The sequence below is a fragment of the Salmo salar genome, chromosome ssa07 (assembly GCF_905237065.1).
Source record: "Salmo salar chromosome ssa07, Ssal_v3.1, whole genome shotgun sequence".
NCBI lineage: Eukaryota > Metazoa > Chordata > Actinopteri > Salmoniformes > Salmonidae > Salmo > Salmo salar.
Window position 1 is genome coordinate 6,965,468 of NC_059448.1, and position 17,214 is coordinate 6,982,681.

Genomic DNA, 17,214 nt, shown 5'->3' on the forward strand with positions numbered 1-17,214 from the left:
CTGCACAGAGCCCTGACTTCAACCCCCTTCGAACACCTTTGGGATGAAATGGAATGCTGATTTTGAGCCAGTCCTAATCGCCCCAACATCAATCCCTGACGTCACTAATGCTCTTGTTGCTGTCCCCACAGCAATATTCCAACACCTAGTGGAAAGCCTTCCCAGAAGAGTGGAGGATGTTATAGCTGCCAAGGGGAAGGGAGGGGGACCAACTCCATATTATTGCCCATGGTTTTGGAATGAGATTTTTGATGAGCAGGTGTCCACATGCTGTTGGTCATGTAGTGTAATATGAGACATGATGGAGAAGTTAACTTGAGGGTTGTGCTGAACACACAGGGTCCGTCCACAGAGCTGCATTTCCCTTCAACGTATTTATTGATGTACTGAACATGAAAAAATACAAAGTATTCCAAACACAAAGAAAATAACATGTACATCCTTTTTTAAATACTCAAGATATATTCTATCCCAAAACCGCTGTGGAACCAAGTAATACTGTACAACTTCAAATAAATAATAATTCTCACATTTAGAATTGAAAGTGGGTGTGGGGGGGCTCATTTTGCCATGCCTAGCTAGTCAGAGCCCCCTCGGGTCCGTCAAGTTATCCTCAATCAAGACCAGTGAGAGGCCGGGCATGAGAAAATGGGGGCCCCTTCCCCCACAGCAGCAGTGTCACAGCTAATCTATAATCAAAGTTGAACTTGTACAATTAACCAAAAAAAAAAGAGAAAAAGTATAAGAAAAGCAGTTGGTAAATATATAAATGTATATATATATAATGCACAGCACACTGCTCGATAAGGAGACGTATGACTAGTAATGAGCTCAAGACAAAGCAGGATGCAGGTGCAGTACTCAGTGCATCTAAGGGCTTGACCAGCCTCTGTTCGAGAGAAGCAAGATGTTGTTCGGCAATCTCTTGCAACCCTTTTTGATATGGTCATGGAACCGCTTCAAGTGAATAAAGCAATACACCTTTTACGATTTTTAAGACAGGTTATTATGCATTACGTCTATATGAATGAAAAAAAAAAAGTAATCAGAAAGCTAAAAACTGGTTTATATCCATTCTTTACCACATAAATATATATCTATAATGTTTATATATAAAACAAACCAACTTAAATGTCTATAGTTTTCTTAATAGCAGAAGCAAGACCATCTAAAGACCAAAATCACCAACAAATCTGACACTGTAATGCTAGTCCATAGGACAACAAATCAAGTATTTTAACTGAATGTGAACTTTCAAAGTCGAACTGAAATCAAAATAAGGCAATATCTCCCCAGAAAAATCAATAAATCACACTAGTTACTCAAATAAAAAAAGCACTTCGCCATAAAGTCCAAAAAAATAACAAATATGCTAGCTAAATACTCAACATAAAAAAAAGGACTTATTTACATAGCTCTAAGCCCAGGAGTAATCTTCCCCATCTTTCATTCAAACTCGTTTACTTAATCAGCTGCCTTGGTCAGCTTGTCCTCTCCCTCTTTCATACAAAGTAGGTAAAACCCTTATTTGTTTAATATAAAGACAAAATGATATAGTAAGTACACCACAAACCACCATGAGCGCTGTCTTGAAGGGAATTCTTTAGGAAGAACTGATTTTTATCCCCCCCCCCTTTTACCTTGAAGATATTTCCACTATAATTTTGCATGCACTTTTGCAAATAAACCTTTGTATTTTTTCTGTCTGCATTTCCAAATCAAAAGTGAATGGGAGTTGCTAGTCATAACAGCCAGGATGATAGGACAACCCACAGGTGATTATACAAATGAAACCATCACTGCCATTGATTCTAGAATCGAAAGATAATACAAAGATCTCAAAAGGTATCTTTTACATCAGAAATCTCTCCAGAAATGTCAACCACTGCAAACTTCCTGGTAAGGTGTCATATGAAGATATTTCTCAAAGTATCCAAGTCAAAATATTTGTTCCAGGTCCAGTAAAAAGTTTCTCCAAATTTGTCTTTTTATAAAAATAGATGCTTTTTAAACCCACATCAAAGAGGTTCTTAGCTCTTTGGCAAGGTACTGCTTTAAGATATATTTTTTTGTGTTTTTCCTCCATTAAATTTTACAATAAGCAATATTATGCAGCCAACCAATAACTCATATTACAATAAACATAATACTAACAATTTGTTTAAACTGAATAATCAAAAATAAATACTTCGTTAACCACTTAAGACGCAAAAAGCACCAAGGCAAATCAGGACACAGAAGAATACAAAAGAAAAATCACTACACAAAGCCTTACAAAACTTCCTGTTTTACAGCAGATGTGCAACAAAACAAAAAAAACCTTTAGTAACATTTTAAAAGGTCCAGCTTTAAAGACAGGCGTGAAAACCTGCAGTATTTTTTCTGGTTTAACGCAAAGTATTTTAAGAAGTTTCAAAGCCTAGCAATGAAGGAAAGGAAAACACTGTTGGACGCTAAGTATAGTTTCCCTTCGTAACACTGATTTACAAAGATGTTTTTGCTAATGTAGAAAGTTTACGGTCGGTAGGTTTCCATTTTAGGTTTTTCCATTTTCTGTAGAGTTTTCTATAAACAATCCGAGATGAGATTAGGCTTTGTGCGTTTTGTTGGTTTTGAACGAGACTTGCAGAACTCTGTCCCCGAGGCGGTATCCGTTCAAGCTGGCGATGGCCATGGCTGCCTCGTCGTAGTTAGTCATGGTGACAAATCCGAACCCTTTGCACTTGTTTGTGTTGAAGTCCCGGATGACCTTGACGTTTGTGACGGCGCCAAACGGACCAAACATCTGCCACAGAATACTTTCGTCTGCATCCGGAGCCAGGTTATAGACGAAGATGCACCAGCCGGTGCCCGCGTGCCCTGGGATGTTGATGCCAGCCAGGCTGGTCACCCCATCGATGGCCATGGGGGAGAACCGGCTGTAAAAAACAAAGACAAGCACAGGTCAATACAAAACCCAGACAAGCATCACTGAAGGTGGTGACAGTATTATGGTCATGAAATACTGTACTGCATTTCAGTGACTTTTCATTGAACTCAAATAGCTTTTAGGTTTATATAACTGCACAAAAACTGATGTTCACTTGACACAATCACTTGCAACTGCATGTTTATGACCACATTAAGGTTGAGCCAAAACATACCCCATTTAGGGATGACCATTTTGGTCAATTTTGCTGCCGACTAACTGACCCTCATTAACCAGTCAACAGTAAAATGACGTGACCAACAGAAAATACTATCAGAGACCTGTATATAATGACAAGATGCTTATGTTTTCGAACCAAGGAGGAAGGCAGGTGACAAGCTTAGGCCCAAAATAAACCTATAGAAACACAATGGGCTTCTTTAGGACAGATTTGTGGTGAGAATGAAACCTCTCGCTTCGCCCTCTATGATACTATGCATGGACTGGACATTTTTCACAAACAGCTTAATAGAAACCAGCAACAATAGCGAGCCTATAGTCTTAGTTAAAAAGGCTATATAGCCTATTATTAAAAATGTCAAAATGCAAATTAGAGGAAAACCACATTCTAAAAACAGCACAACTTAACGCGAGTAATTCCATGTGACAGGTGAAAATCTCAGTTGTAAAAATTTAGAAAACGAGGAGGAATCTAATACCAACAACTATGATGGTTGCTAATATGACTAGGATTGTGCCTTTGGCTTCTGGACAATGAAAGAATGTTGCTCTGAAAACCAATAGAACAGGAGAGAAATGCTGGTTAAATGGCATGAGGAAGTCTTTATAAAAAAAATAATTGCCTCCATGTTTCTGTGGATGGACTTTCACTAGGCTACTTTGAAGCAAGGTATGACATGCTTTTATTTAAAGTAAAACGTTGAGGTTTCAAAACAATTACACTTCCTCAAGCTCCCAGTGCAAAGCGGTCAAGCAGTGGGTGATGCACCGAGAGTCAATCCCTCCATCAGCGCTCAGACTGTCCGCAATAGGTTGAGAGAGGCTGGACTGAGGGCTTGTAGGCCTGTTGTAAGGCAGGTCCTCACCAGACATCACCGGCAACAACGTCGCCTACGGGCACAAACCCACCATCGCTGGACCAGACAGGACTGGCAAAAAGTGCTCTTCTCTCATGAGTCGCGGTTTTGTCTCACCAGGGGTGATGGTCGGATTTGCGTTCATCGTCAAAGGAATGAGCGTTACACCATGGCCTGTAATCTGAAGCGGGATCGATTTGGAGGTGTAGGGTCCGTCATGGTGTGTCACAGCATCATCGGACTGAGCTTGTTGTCATTGCAGGCAATCTCAACGCTGTGGATTACAGGGATGACATCCTCCTCCCTCATGTGGTACCCTTCCTGCAGGCTCATCCTGACATGACCCTCCAGCATGACAATGCCACCAGCCATACTGCTCATTCTGTGCGTGTTTTCCTGCAAGACAGGAATGTCGGTGTTCTGCCATGGCCAGCGAAGAGCCCGGATCTCAATCCCATTGAGCGCGTCTGGGACCTGTTGGATCGGAGGGTGAGGGAAAAGGCCATTCCCCCCAGAAATGTTAGCGAACTTGCAGGTGCCTTGGTGGAAGAGTGGGGTAACATCCTACAGCAAGAACTGGCAAATCGGGTGCAGTCCATGAGGAGGAGATGCACTGCAGTACTTAATGCAGCTGGTGGCCACACCAGATACTGACTGTTACTTTAGATTTTGACCCCCCCCCCCTTTGTTCAGGGACACATTATTCCATGTCTGTGGAACTTTTTCAGTTTCTCAGTTGTTGAATCTTATGTCCATACACATTTTACACGTTAAGTTTGCTGAAAATAAAACGCAGTTGACAGTGAGAGGACGTTCATTTTTTTGCTGAGTTTATAACTAGGCTCTGTATGCTGTCTGACATGTAATATTAGGCTTTGTATGCTGTGCAAGTGATAGATAAAATGCATGACGATTAGCGAAAATATACACACCAATTTAACTTCACTAAATTATGCATATTAACCCAAAAGCAAATGTATTTTTCGGTGACTAACCGATTAACCACCATAACCCTACTTTCTCATTGCCACTTGACCACCTTAGGAAAAACATGGGATACTTCCTAAATAGCACAGTGGAAGAATTTCCTGAAAAACCAGGAGGGAAATCCCACCATATGAAATTTTAGGTTACAAAGCCAATAATGAAGTCTCCTGAAATCTCAGCTCGTAGGTAATCGTGGTTTTGCAGTTTGAGAGAGAGAGAAAAAAAAAAGTGCACAGGAGAGCATGAATTATTTCAGCAGTTGTCAGATGAGATGAGCTGCTTCAGTTGTCCTCTCTGGGAACATACATCATGACAGGTGTGCTCAGAGCATCACGGAACCAAGACACCAGCCCACGAGCAGTAAGAAATCACAAGTCTACCAGTGAAGGAAAGGAGAGCCTTCAGAAGAATTGAACTTCAATCAGGCTTCAGGAAGGAAGGGGGGGTGAAATGAAGCTCAAACAAAATGCCAGACTGGAGTCAAGTTCCTGAGAGGCGGCTGACACTGCCGTCTCGGTTGTTTAAAAACAGGACACGATTGTCAATAATGGATCAAGGTAAGAGCGCGAGAGGCTGGCCGCGTGCGAGAGGCAGAGCGCACGCGAGAGCGAGAAAGGCGGAGCGAGCGCGAGAAAGGCGGAGTAAGAGAGGCAGAAAGAGGGAGAACGAGTGCCCAGGGTTATAGGATCAGGTAAGCACTCACTGTCTGACATGTGACCCATCACTGGCATCTCTCCTGCCAGCGTGAATCAGCCTCAGAACTCAGCAGCTTGTTCGCCCCTGACCCGCTCTCGTTCACACACGATGCGCAGGTTGACCCGCAGTTCCCACGGTGATGTCCGTTGGGCGGGTCAAATTGAGAGAAAATAACTTCGAAATTGCACAAGAACGTGATGTTTTTCTATCTATAGGCTACATTGAGGTTTTTCTTTCATTAGTGAAGTCTATCTGGTATTAGTGAGTGAGTCTGCGCTTTAGAGAATAACTGGACGTGGGCCCAATAGCCTACACACCAAATACTTTTGGGAACGGGGAAGAAAAAGTTCATGTCCATCCACGGAGGTAAAAAAGGACAATGTCAACATTTAGTTCAATAAGAGAAGCTGTGGAATGGAGAGTTGAAAAGGAGGGAGGGTCAGAACAGTAATGTTTGGGAAAGATTTTAAGGGGTAAAAGAGGATGATGGCAGTGCCTATTTTATGTGTGATGATTGTGAGGCGCTATACAAATTCGACAGTCAAGATGGGGACTTCAAATAGGCCTACGGTACCTTAAGGGAACTCTAGCCTACTGTTCAGATGGGTTAAATGGAAACTGAAATCTGGACACTGACTGAAGGTCTATAACCTCTCACATAGTCCTTATTAACTCCTGCAGAATTAAACATTTTACACCAAACGTTTTGACTCGGGAACAGGAGTGGAGAAATACGATTTCTTCATTCAACATTTTGAAATGTGCAGTTCAATAACGTTTGTGTCGAGGTGCTACCTTTATCAGCATCATAAAAGCTGATAGTATTTATCAACCACATAAAATATGTATCCAAGCCAAACTGAAATCTTATCAGAAACATGTTGGTCGTTTTCAAAAGCTTTCCATGACCTTACAACCGGTCAAACTGAAGTCATTTGAAAAATCTCGCACCAACATTTTTTTCTTTTTTGCATTTTCTCACCGGTCCCTAAACGTCTTTGTTCTGCGAAAGAAGCAGAGATGACAGAACTTTACAGATGTAAACTAGATTGAAGCATTCATTCTATCATTTATGACATTCTGGTGAGCAAGGGTTTATTTAGTTTTGTAGGGCAACATAATGACAAAAGAGAAGCTGCATGTATATCTAAATTATAGACAAGTTGACTAACAAATAGCTTACCAAAATACTGGAAGTTATAAGCAGAAACATATCTAAAAATCAGGCCAATAAAATCCTGCATGCCCTGTGAAATATCATCCCACCATCTGACTGTAGCCTACAGAACATGTTCTATATTAGAAGGTTAGGGTCAGGTGCAGCCCTCTGATTGTCACATCTAGTTGAGTGGTTGAGGAGCAAACACAGCTCACCCGCGCTCCACACACACACACCCCCCTCCCAAAGCCCTCACTGGCTTACACAAAAATGCCAAAATATTTGACCGACAACCTGAAATTCTAGTCAGTATAGGGTTCAGGCAACAGCTGAATACAGTCATGGAAAATGATCTAGGCCTCACCTTGGATGGAAAAAACACCCAATGTGTCCCAAAGAATTTCCTAATGCAAAACTGCAACTGTAATAGTTGAATTACCTCTTGACTCCGTATGCCATGTTTAGCAGATTGTCCAACCTGAAATGAAAGTGGAGTTCAGTTGAAGCAAATACTGCAGTCTGCAGAACATTGAAGTTCAACACATTCATAAAAAAAGATAGCCGTTGAGCAAATGTTTTCAGAGATTGTCTCTCATAATTGACTGGCTAACACGAGCTAAGCAATTTAACTCGTTGGGAATCCCCGGGGAAATTACATCCAAATTGCCTTGTTTACATTGTGTGGTATAGACGCACTAATGTTGATGTAAAGGACAAGCGCATGCCGTTATATGGTCAACAAGAATAATGAAAAGAAATACAAAGCCATTGTGCACTACAAGTGCACACACATGAAATAAAAAGAGCAAATAAAAAGTGAGTCACTAGGGAAGATAAGTATTGTTAAAGTCCCAGTGCAGTCAAATGTGATTATCCTGTGTTTTATACACACACACACACACACAATTCAACACTATAGAGGTTGGAATAATACTGTGAAAATGATCATAATGCCATTGTAGTGTTTGAAAAGACGGCTTGGATTCTCTGCCCGTTTTGGTGGGATGGAGATTTGGCTTTGCATAGTGACATCGCCATGCAGTAAATGAGCTAATAGACCAATAGAGTTCCAAACCTCTGCCAATAAGAACAAATGTTCTCTTTTCTCATCCCCACTCAGTCCTAGCTAAAGGATTTTAATTGAAAAATAAATAAATCACAGTAAGGTACTTAAATAATTACCCAGATGTGGTTTAATATGGAGATAAAATTGGCTGCATTGACCCTTTAATAAATATTCAGCTTTCACGATATAGTTAGAATACACAACATTTCTTACACCAAGACCACCAACAATGTGAATTTGGACAGCTCAATAACAAGTCATTCAGCAGCAATAGAAAGGGTGGCAACACAGAACATAAGCCCATTTGTTGCTTTTTTGCCTCTTTTCCTTGGAGGGGGTTCAAATAGTTATGTGTTTCAATGACCAAAAATACTCAAATCCCTCAGACCCACATTCAACAAGATTAGATATTTGCAACAGGAGGAACACAAAGTAAAAGTGTGGGTTAACTCTGGGATGTTTTGATAAGTAAAACAGAACGTTATAGCGTCATGTAGTCTAGAGTATTCCACTGTAAAGTGTGACAATTCAAAATGCAGTTTTTAAAGTGTTTATCCCCTATGAGGAATAAATGGATTTCATGTCATTGTAGGTAGGCTATGACTTGGCTTAGCTCTAATCATAAACGCAGTAGGTGGGTTTGTTTTTAGTGTACCCCTTTACCTGAAGCGCTGTACCTGCTGTGGGTTTGTTTTTTAGTGTACCCCTTTACCTGAAGCGCTGTACCTGCTGTGGGTTTGTTTTTTAGTGTACCCCTTTACCTGAAGCGCTGTGCCTGCTGTGGGTTTGTTTTTTAGTGTACCCCTTTACCTGAAGCGCTGTACCTGCTGTGGGTTTGTTTTTTAGTGTACCCCTTTACCTGAAGCGCTGTACCTGCTGTGGGTTTGTTTTTTAGTGTACCCCTTTACCTGAAGCGCTGTACCTGCTGTGGGTTTGTTTTTTAGTGTACCCCTTTACCTGAAGCGCTGTACCTGCTGTGGGTTTGTTTTTTAGTGTACCCCTTTACCTGAAGCGCTGTACCTGCTGTGGGTTTGTTTTTTAGTGTACCCCTTTACCTGAAGCGCTGTACCTGCTGTGGTAGGTGGGTTTGTTTTTTAGTGTACCCCTTTACCTGAAGCGCTGTACCTGCTGTGGTAGGTGGGTTTGTTTTTTAGTGTACCCCTTTACCTGAAGCGCTGTACCTGCTGTGGTAGGTGGGTTTGTTTTTTAGTGTACCCCTTTACCTGAAGCGCTGTGCCTGCTGTGCGAGGGGTCCGGGGTACCTTCGATTGGGCGACTGGTACAGCTGGGAGAGCAGAGCCTGGCTTGTCTTCTGGCTGGGGTTGTTGGCGAACTTCACGGTGATGGGCTCTGTGGCGCCCGGTGGCTTCTGGCCATTCAGGCCCTTGATGGCTTCTTCTGCTTCGATTCGCCGGTCAAACCGGATAAAACCCACCCCTCTGGAGACACCTGGGGAACACAAGCGTCATGTTTAGACAGGTGGCAATATTGTGGCGCTCTGACTTGGTTAGCTACATGTCATATTACTAAGTAAGCCTAGTCTGAGCCAGAACTACGGAAAAGTGAGGCAGCTTGACCTACAAGTACTGGACAGGACGCTAGTTGCCAGGACAATGAATAAGAACACTGCTAGTTTATGGCAAGGCAATGTCAATATACTTGGAAAATAAAAAGCTGTATGGACAGACATTTGTGGTCAACCTGGGACATCAAAACATCAAGCCTACAACTGATATTAGAAAATGTAGTTATTTTTCAAAATCAGCACAACAAATCCCACAAGGCAACTGATATCATTTAGTCAATAAGCTAACTGATTGAACCCATCCTCAGACGAAGAAGCATGAATAAGATTTCTTCTCCAAAACCCACTGTAAGCACACATTCTAACAGAAAAAATTATAATTGTATTGGCAACAAATTACATTTGGAAGCCTTGTCCCTAACCCTTGACTGAATATTATACATTTCTACAGCAGAGAGGTTCTGTTTATTAGTATTTCATAAGGAGCGTACAGATTCCATTTCCACATGGTAGTTTGGAAATGGAGATTAGAACATTTATATTATTTCTTGCCATGAAACACGCATTACAGCTACACCTTCAGGGGCAATACGGAGGGAGAGCGAGCCAGAATCAGAGAGCGAGGGCAGAGAGCAGAGAGCGAGGCGAGGGCAGAGAGCGAGGGCAGAGAGCGAGGGCAGGGCAGAGAGCGAGGGCAGGGCAGAGAGCGAGGGGAGGGAGGGCAGAGAGCGAGGGGAGGGGAGGGCAGAGAGCGAGGGGAGGGGAGGGCAGAGAGCGAGGGGGGGGGAGGGCAGAGAGCGAGGGGAGGGGAGGGCAGAGAGCGAGGGGAGGGCAGAGAGCGAGGGGAGGGCAGAGAGCGAGAGGGGAGGGCAGAGAGCGAGGGGAGGGGAGGGCAGAGAGCGAGGGGAGGGAGGGCAGAGAGCGAGGGGAGGGAGGGCAGAGAGCGAGGGGAGGGAGGGCAGAGAGCGAGGGGAGGGGAAGGCAGAGAGCGAGGGGAGGGCAGAGAGCGAGGGGAGGGGAGGGCAGAAGGAAGTTGTAGAGATAAAGAGGGAAGATGTACATACTATTAAATTACTACACTTCAATCTTCCTACTCTACAATCAATTTCATATTTCATCCAGCTATGTACATTGATGAAAGGCTGCAGCAGTAAAATGGCATGTTGGGACACAGCGGTACATCACATTCATTCCTGAGGCCTGGCTGGGGGGGGGGGTACTGGGACAAAACACAAAGAGAGAGCGAGTGAGGGCTTCCTACTCACCGGTCACTTGGTCCACCAGAATGCGAGAGGTAATGATTCGTCCGTACTGAGAGAAGAGCTGCTCTAGTTCCTTCTGAGTCATGGTTTTTGGTAAGCCACTGACGTACAAATTTGCATCTCTAATGGAGGCTGAGCTTGGACGAGCGTAGGAAACCTAGAGCAGGAGCAATCACATGAGAATTACATTAAGTGTCCCCTTCAATACACCAACCACAGACTGGTTCAGTGTCCCCTTCAATACACCAACCACAGACTGGTTCAGTGTCCCCTTCAATACACCAACCACAGACTGGTTCAGTGTCCCCTTCAATACACCAACCACAGACTGGTTCAGTGTCCCCTTCAATACACCAACCACAGACTGGTTCAGTGTCCCCTTCAATACACCAACCACAGACTGGTTCAGTGTCCCCTTCAATACACCAACCAGACTGGTTCAGTGTCCCCTTCAATACACCAACCACAGACTGGTTCAGTGTCCCCTTCAATACACCAACCACAGACTGGTTCAGTGTCCCCTTCAATACACCAACCACAGACTGGTTCAGTGTCCCCTTCAATACACCAACCACAGACTGGTTCAGTGTCCCCTTCAATACACCAACCACAGACTGGTTCAGTGTCCCCTTCAATACACCAACCACAGACTGGTTCAGTGTCCCCTTCAATACACCAACCACAGACTGGTTCAGTGTCCCCTTCAATACACCAACCACAGACTGGTTCAGTGTCCCCTTCAATACACCAACCACAGACTGGTTCAGTGTCCCCTTCAATACACCAACCACAGACTGGTTCAGTGTCCCCTTCAATACACCAACCACAGACTGGTTCAGTGTCCCCTTCAATACACCAACCACAGACTGGTTCAGTGTCCCCTTCAATACACCAACCACAGACTGGTTCAGTGTCCCCTTCAATACACCAACCACAGACTGGTTAGTGTGCTCTTCAATATACCAATGACAGTTCACAGTGAAGAATACCACTAGTGCCCTTACAGAAATGGTGACGACAGCCTTGACACACTTCCAGCAGTGGAGAAATGAGAAATCCCAACCCCCACCCGTGTTTATGTCTAACGAGTGCAGGGCCAATCAAAAGCATTGAATTCAATGATCAAGATCCAGTGCTCTGAATAAATTGTTTATTTCAACAACAACAAATCTACTTCTGCCACAATTATGGGGAAATTCATATTCACGAGTCTCAGTCTCCATGACTGCTTCTGGAATGTTCCAAACCCAAGGGAACAGAACCAGGGTGGGAGTAACAGCAAGTGTTTTCGCCACTGATGAAAACATTTCAGGTTCCAGACCTTTCTGTAGACACTTAGTAGGCTTGTTTGATATAAAAAAAAGTATTGAAGGATAATATTAATAAGTGGGCTTTTGCAGGAGGTTGGTATTAGGGATGGGCACGATTATTCAAACATCCAAAAGGGATGTTAGTATTTGATCACTTGAAAGAGTTCATTTTGAGAACATTTGTTAGACCCATTTTTAAAAAAGAAAAGAAAAAGCTGATTAAATTGTATTATCCTTGTGACATTGTCACACACATTACTACCACAATAGTGTATTGAAAGCAGGTGGTTCCCGAGTTAATTAAGCAATTAACATCCCATAATGCTTAGAGTCATGTATTAAAAACGCTGGGTGGGCCATTATTTTGACTACCATGGCTATGCCCCCATAGGATAATAATGCCCCCATCCACAGGGCACCAGTGGTCTCCAATGGTTTGATGAGCATGAAAACCAAGTAAACCACATGATTGTCTCAGTCACCAGATCTCAACCCAATTCAACATGTATGGGAGTTTCTGAAGCGATGCCTGAGACAGCGTTTTACCACCACCATTAACAAAAAACAACAAAATAAAGAATGGTGTCACATTCCCTCCAATAGAGTTCCAAGGTGATTTAAAGCAGTTCTGGCTCGTAGTTGCCCAACGCCCTATTAAGACACTTTGCCATTTCCTTTACTTTGGCAGTTACCGGTATACAGTCCATTCAAGCCAGATCTCATACAGGTCTATGTTGTGTAGGCTTAGTGTGTGTTATTCACCTTCCATAGACAGGCTAGCTGGCTCAGACTTGGTTGGGTTGTGCATGTTAGGGGTGAAGCCTCACATAGTGACCCTCTGGTCCAGAATCTGAAGGGGCGTAGGGGGTCAGGGAGAATCTGAAGGGGCCGTAGGACCTGGGGGATCAGGGAGAATCTGGAGGGGCGTAGGGCCTAGGGGGTCAGGGAGAATCTGGAGGGGCGTAGGGCCTAGGGGGTCAGGGAGAATCTGGAGGGGCGTAGGGCCTAGGGGGTCAGGGAGAATCTGAAGGGGCCGTAGGACCTGGGGGATCAGGGAGAATCTGGAGGGGCGTAGGGCCTAGGGGGTCAGGGAGAATCTGGAGGGGCGTAGGGCCTAGGGGGGCAGGGAGAATCTGGAGGGGCGTAGGGCCTTGGGGGTCAGGGAGAATCTGGAGGGGCGTAGGGCCTAGGGGGTCAGGGAGAATCTGGAGGGGCGTAGGGCCTAGGGGGTCAGGGAGAATCTGGAGGGGCGTAGGGCCTAGGGGGTCAGGGAGAATCTGGAGGGGCGTAGGGCCTAGGGGGGCAGGGAGAATCTGAAGGGGCCGTAGGACCTTGGGGGGGGCAGAGATTCTGGAGGGGCGCCTGAAGAATAGAGTTCCAGACAGTTGTAGAGTATGTCAAATTGCATCGAAGCTGTTCTGGTGACCCAACAGCCCTATTAAGTTGCCATGTTGGGGTTCTCTTATTTACGGCAGTTACCTGTACCGTGACATTTGACATTCTTACTTTAATAAAAAACAAGTTGATTTTCTCTTTCATGTTTGTGTTTTACATGAAGATATTTTACCATAGTGCATCGCTGCCATTTTCCCCCCAACTAATAGCAAAATAGTAATTAGAGGCAGGCACTCATCCAAGTTCTGTACATAACCTGTCGGTGCATTTCGCATCAACACTGGGACCAAAACTAACTTCTCCATGTTAGCCAGAAGAAATATATAAAATAGTCAAAAAACACACATCCATGTAATAGAAAACACAAGGGTACCAAGATAGTCCACTAGACCTGAAGACCAACAGGAATACACACCGGTCTTAATTTTCTGAGGATACCATCCCCTTCTACGCAGGCCACGTACACAGCGTGAGAGTTCAAGCATGGGGACAGTGTTGCCCAGTGTGGGTGGCTGCCTACAGGTCTGTGTGTGGCGAGGTCTGTGTTAGACCTGTGTATTATCAGGAGCGTGTACCACGGCCGTATTTCATTAGGTGTCAAACCCGCTAAATGGTCCTCTACCAAGACCAGCTCCGCAATCTGGCCCGATGGATTTGATCAATAAAATTCACTCACTCCAATTAAACTCCAAATAGGAATCCCCCCCCCCCCCAATCACACTGCATTTGATGCCAATACAAAGTATATTCTACTGGCTCATGGTTTTTTTGCACTTCTGAAAGAGCAGCTGGAGAATTTCGTGTGATACATCTCTCTCTCACACACTTTCGGTGTATGTGGACAACCCTTCCAAATAGTGGATTCGGCTATTTCAGCCACACCCATTACTGACCGATGAATAAAAATCGAGCACAGCCACGCAATCTCCATAGACAAACATTGGCAGTAGAATGGCCTTACTGAAGAGCTCAGTGACTTTCAACGTGGCACCGTCATAGGATTCCACCTTCCCAACAAGTCAGTTTGTCAAATTTCTGCCCTGCTGAAGCTGCCCCGGTCAACTGTAAGTGCTGTTATTGTAAAGTAAAAACTGCCTCTGGAAGCAACATCAGCACATTAGAACTGTTCGTTGGGAGCTTAATTTTATTTTAAAAAGGCAAGTCAGTTAAGAACAAATTCTTATTTACAATGACAGCCTAGGAACAGTGGGTTAACTGCCTTGTTCAGTGGCAGAAGGACAGATGTTTACCTTGTCAGCTCGGGGATTCGACCTAGCAACCTCTCAGTTACTGGTCCAACACTCTAACCACTAGGCTACATGCCACACCTTTCTTCATGAAATGGGTTTCCATGTCCGAGCAGCAGCACACAAGCCTAAGCTCACCATGTGCAATGCCAAGTGTCGGCTGGAGCGGTGTAATGCTCGCACCCGTTGAACTCCGGAGCAGTGGAAACGCGTTCTCTGGAGTGATAATCACGCTTCACCATCTGGCAGTCCGACAGACGAATCTGGGTTTGGCAGATGCCAGGAGAACGCTATCTGCCCCAATGCATAGTACCGACTGTAAAGTTTGGTAGAAGAGGAATAATGGTTTGGGGCTGTTTTCATGGTTCAGGCTAGGCCCCTTAGTTCCAGTGAAGGGAAACCTTAATACTACAGCATACAATGACATTCTAGACGATTCTGTACTTTGTGGCAACAGTTTGGGGAAGGCCCTTTTCTGTTTCAGCATGACAATGGCCCCGTGCACAAAGCGCAAGTCCATACAGAAATGGTTTGTCGAGATCGGTGTGGAATAACTTGACTGGCCTGCAGAGCCCTGACCTCAACCCCATCGAACACCTTTGGGATGAATTGGAACACCGACTGCGAGCCAGGCCTAATCTCCCAACATCAGTGCCCAACATCACTAATTCTCGTTGCTGAATAGAAGCAAGTCCCCGCAGCAATGTTCCCAACATCTAGTGGAAAGCCTTCCCAGCAGAGTAGAGGCTGTTATAGCAGCAATGTTCCCAACATCTAGTGGAAAGCCTTCCCAGCAGAGTAGAGGCTGTTATAGCAGCAATGTTCCCAACATCTAGTGGAAAGCCTTCCCAGCAGAGTAGAGGCTGTTATAGCAGCAATGTTCCCAACATCTAGTGGAAAGCCTTCCCAGCAGAGTAGAGGCTGTTATAGCAGCAAAGGGGGGGACAACTCCATATTAATGCCAGTGTTCTAATTTCAGAGTAGGGATGAGTATTCAAAATAATTTCACTATTTGAATAATAAAAATATGGATATCGAGAATGCCCCAATAAATGGTTTTGTAACTTCACGCTTTCTGCGCAACCTTAGCAACACAGGAGAGAAGGTGCACGCTGATTGCAAGGGGGGGGCTGGCATGTGACATAGGAGAGGAAAAAGTAGCCAGAGCCAAGCTAGATCGATACTTGTAGCTGCCATAGGTGGTTTGTGAACCGATCTGTAAAAGGCTGTCTTTAGCGCTACGTTAGCTAGCCATCTAGGCTAATTGAGGAAGTTTTGCTTTGCTGCGCTCCTCATCTACAACAACGCCATTCAGATTAAACAGCCTACCTGTTGGTTACTCGTTGTAGCCTACTCCTAATTTAGCTAACTTAATCCGTTCATTTATTTAATTCCATTTTGCATCAGCGATCTCCCACTTCACATTTCTACACATGGAACCTCTGACTAATGCGCAACTAGCCTAGCGGTTAGAGCGTTGGACTAGTAACCGAAAGGTTGCAAGATCGAATACCCGAGACGACAAGGTACAAATCTGTTGTTCAGGGGCAGAACAAGGCAGTTAACCCTCTGTTCCTAGGCTGTCATTGAAAATAAGAACTTGTTCTTAACCTGTTTAGGATAGGGGGCAGTATTTTCACGGCCGGATAAAAAAACGTACCCGATTTAATCGGGTTATTACTCCTGCCCAGAAACTAGAATATGCATGTAATTAGTAGATGTGGATAGAAAACACCCTAAAGTTTCTAAAACTGTTTGAATGGTGTCTGTGAGTATAACAGAACTCATATGGCAGGCCAAAACCTGAGAAGATTCCATACAGGAAGTGCCCTCTCTGACCATTTCTTGTCCTTCTATAGCCTCTTTATGGAAAATAGAGGATCTCTGCTGTAACGTGACATTTTCTAAAGGCTCCCATAGGCTCTCAGAAGGCGCCAGAACGGGGAATGATGACTCTGCAGTCCCTGGGCGAAAAACAGTAGGTGTTTTGGAAAGTGGTTGATCTGAGAACAATGACACGGGCGTGCGCATGCATGTGAAGACTCCATTTTCTATTTTCAGTCTTTGAACGAAAACAAGGTCTCCCGGTAGGAATATTATCGCTATTTTACGAGAAATTGCATAAAAATTGATTTTAAACAGCGTTTGACATGCTTCGAAGTACCGTAATGGAATATTTTGTCACGATACGCGCCGGCGCGTCACCCTTCGGATAGTGTCTTGAACGCAAGAACAAAACGCCGCTATTTGGATATAACTATGGATTATTTGGAACCAAAAACAACATTGGGTGTTGAAGTAGAAGTCCTGGGAGTGCATTCTGACGAAGAACAGCAAAGGTAATAACATTTTTCTTATAGTAAATCTGAGTTCGGTGAGTGCCAAACTTGGTGGGTGTCAAAATAGCTAGCCTGTGATGGCCGAGCTATCTACTCAGAATATTGCAAAATGTGCTTTCACCGAAAAGCTATTTTAAAAATCGGACACCGCGATTGCATAAAGGAGTTCTGTATCTATAATTCTTAAAATAATTGTTGTGTTTTTTTGTGAACGTTTATGGTG

General features: G+C 44.1%; 1 protein-coding gene across 6 annotated transcripts in view; it reads right to left on the reverse strand.

The window, feature by feature from the left end:
• Positions 1-355: 355 nt before the first annotated feature.
• Positions 356-17,214, reverse strand: part of elavl2 (ELAV like neuron-specific RNA binding protein 2) — a 62,367-nt gene continuing 45,508 nt past the window's right edge. For 5 of the 6 annotated variants that reach the window (XM_014206449.2, XM_014206447.2, XM_045721470.1 and 2 more), the window contains 4 exons: positions 10,704-10,857; positions 9,137-9,362; positions 7,287-7,325; positions 356-2,918 (listed from right to left, as the gene is read on the reverse strand). In XM_014206449.2, coding sequence (XP_014061924.1) covers positions 2,588-2,918; positions 7,287-7,325; positions 9,137-9,362; positions 10,704-10,857 — 750 coding nt within the window. In that variant the 3' untranslated portion in view covers positions 356-2,587. The remainder of the gene's footprint in view (positions 2,919-7,286; positions 7,326-9,136; positions 9,363-10,703; positions 10,858-17,214) is intronic. The other variant, XM_014206452.2, reaches the window with a different exon arrangement.